The sequence below is a fragment of the Leptonychotes weddellii genome, unplaced genomic scaffold, assembly GCF_054177405.1.
Source record: "Leptonychotes weddellii isolate Sample4059 unplaced genomic scaffold, ASM5417740v2 HiC_scaffold_23661, whole genome shotgun sequence".
Classification (NCBI taxonomy): domain Eukaryota; kingdom Metazoa; phylum Chordata; class Mammalia; order Carnivora; family Phocidae; genus Leptonychotes; species Leptonychotes weddellii.
Window position 1 is genome coordinate 1 of NW_027826470.1, and position 2,475 is coordinate 2,475.

The window sequence follows — 2,475 nt, forward strand, 5'->3', positions numbered from 1 at the left end:
AAAAAAAAAAACAGTAGAAAATACCAGTATGTACTATGTGTAGAAGGGGGTTAGTATTACCTCATAAAACTTCAGTTAAGTGTGTGTGAGTGCACTGACTGTGATATGAAATTAATCTCCAACAGTGGGTCACAGTCAAAAAAGTCTGAAAGCCACAGGGACAAGGAACAGAAAGGAGTCAGAAAGGCCTAGTCCCTCCACCTGTTGGCACTATTTCTTTCTGAGTCGTGCTGGTTTATAATCCCTGGCCCTAGTTCGGTGACCCGGCCAGGAAACTGTGTCTTCTGCCATCTGAAGATCCCAACCCTTCCCCTCCCATCCCCTGGCAACCCATCCGGTTCTTCAGAACCCATCCTTGGAGGACCAGGAGGAAGCAGCTCTTTTCCTTCACTAAGAGGCACTCCACATTCCAGGACTCCATTGGGGAGTTAGGGTGAGAAAGAAACACCTGGGTTTCCTAAAACCCCAGACCCCGGACTACCAGCCCTCCTTCCTTCAGTGCTGAGAGCAGATGCGCTGGGCCTTGAGCCCCCTCACCGACCACCTGAGGCTTTCCGAGAGAGCGTATTTACTCACTTTTGAACCCCCATGAAGTCTCTTACCGTTCACTTGGACACTTCCTTCCTGGGTGGCTAAGCCCAAGATTATTTTAGATAACCCTTTGATTCTCCAAATCAACCAGAAAGAGTCTAGTTGAGGAGGCTTCTCCTTTAATCCGTCTCCGGCTTAATCCCCCAGTCCCATCCCTTAATGCTCCCTGCACTAATTCCTCCAAACGATGCTGTCAGAGCAAGTGAACTTGGCCGCTTGGAAAGTTACCGTGCGGGGGTGAGTGATGGGGAGCGAGGGCGGGGAAGCAGAGAACCTGGAAGCTCAATACAATCCGTTTCAGGAGTTCACCTGGGGGGCGTTTCTGCTCTTGAAGGAAAAAACCTTTCAGCCAAGCAAGAAAACAAAAGCCAGCGCGCCCGGGGCCGCAAACAGGATCCTCCCGCACTGGAGAAGTGCAAACAAGGCTATGGGGAGCGGGGCGCGGAGCGCGGCTCTGCTGGGAGGCCGCGGGACGGGAAGAAGAGGGGTTCGGAGGGCGCAGGGAACAAAGCCCCGCGCCCAGACCTCGCGGGGGCACTCTGCTCGCTCCGAGGGAACCCGGCGGCGGGGTGGGGGGGGGGGTGCAGGTGTGCGGGTGCGCGCGCAGCGAGCCCCTCCCCCCGCCGCCCCCAAAGCCCGGGGGTGGGCGACCCTCTCCTCGCCCCCCTCCCCCCCGGAGCGTCTCTCACCCGAGCGGGGATCGAAGGTGACCACGAACACGGCCACCACCTGGTCCTCCTCCACGTCGCCCAGCTCCAGGCGCCCGGGCTGCAGCAGCACCTCGGAGGCGCCCAGCTCCTCGGGCTCCCGCCTCCTGGGCGGCTCCGCGGCCGGCCGGCCGCCCCCGCCGCGGCCCCAGCCCCGGCCTCCAGCCTGCAGCTCCGGGGCCTGCGGCGGGGAGACGGCGGGGCCCTGGGCCCAGCGCAGCAGCGGCGCCGAGTCTCCCCGCTCCACCATGGCGAGGCGAGGAGGAGCCGCGGGCGGCGAGGGGCGGGCGCAGGGGCGGGCTGCGGGAACTCCCCTCGCCGGGCCGGGCCGGGCCGCCGCACCGCCCGAGGCCGCACCTGCCCCGCGCCGCCCCGCCCGCCCGAGTCCGCGCTCCGAGGCAGCCGGAGAAGGCGCCCCCCCCCCCGCCCCTTCCCGGCTTCGCCGAACTGAGTGCCGGGTTTGGACTCACGGATGCCTGCGTGTGCCCGCGTCCGGGAAACGTCCGGTGGCATGGACGCGCCTCCACCTGGCTCGGTCCACCTGCGCTGGGCTGAAGGGCGTTCTCACCTAGGATCCCGTCGGAGAACTGTACCAGCGTGCATGTTTATACGCCATCATTATTTTTGTGATTCCCCTGGTTATGTGGACCGTGACAGAAATGTGTTACATAATCCTCAAAGCGTGGTTAAAGCTAGCGCGGGGCTGGGAAGTGAAGCAAAAGAGGCAGCCAGGCTGTTCTGAGGTTATTTGTACTTTGGCCTGGCCTCCTGGAGCTGGGGATTTTGGTGTTTGGCCTGAAGTAGTTGTGTCTCTAATCCAGTCTACTGTGCCCTTGAACGAGCTGGATAGTGCCCTGCCCTGGCCTTCACTGGACCCTGCCCGGGGCTCCTCCATTTCGGCGACTAAGTCTCCACAGAGGGTGGTGGATGGTCCCTTACCTGCCGCGGTAGGGAGCGGGGAGGTTGAGCTAAATAGATAAACGATGAAAGCAGTCCCCCTTCTTTAGGCTAGCTGCCTAAATAGATTGTTATGTCATAGATTTTGGCCTGGAGGCAGCAGGAGCCCTGGGCCGTCACTGACGATCTCCTTGGGAAGATGGGTTAAATTGTATCATCATTGTATCTCTGGCACATAGGGTATGAATCTTCATCAACCCCCCCCCCCCCCCCCCGCCCA

The 2,475-nt window shown here is 60.8% G+C and overlaps 1 protein-coding gene across 1 annotated transcript; it reads right to left on the reverse strand.

Moving 5' to 3' along the window:
• Positions 1-68: 68 nt before the first annotated feature.
• On the reverse strand, positions 69-1,551 carry LOC145718858 (DENN domain-containing protein 11-like). Its single transcript, XM_081810369.1, has 2 exons — positions 1,281-1,551; positions 69-913 (listed from the first exon to the last, which is right to left on the reverse strand). Exons 1-2 carry the CDS (start codon positions 1,546-1,548, stop codon positions 897-899), a joined length of 285 nt encoding a protein of 94 aa, XP_081666495.1. The 5' UTR covers positions 1,549-1,551; the 3' UTR covers positions 69-896.
• Between the last annotated feature and the right edge of the window lie 924 nt (positions 1,552-2,475).

What these genes read in the sequence shown, in the direction of transcription:
- LOC145718858 (XM_081810369.1), bottom strand. Translation starts at nt 1,548, where the DNA reads ATGGTGGAGCGGGGAGACTCGGCGCCGCTGCTGCGCTGGGCCCAGGGC.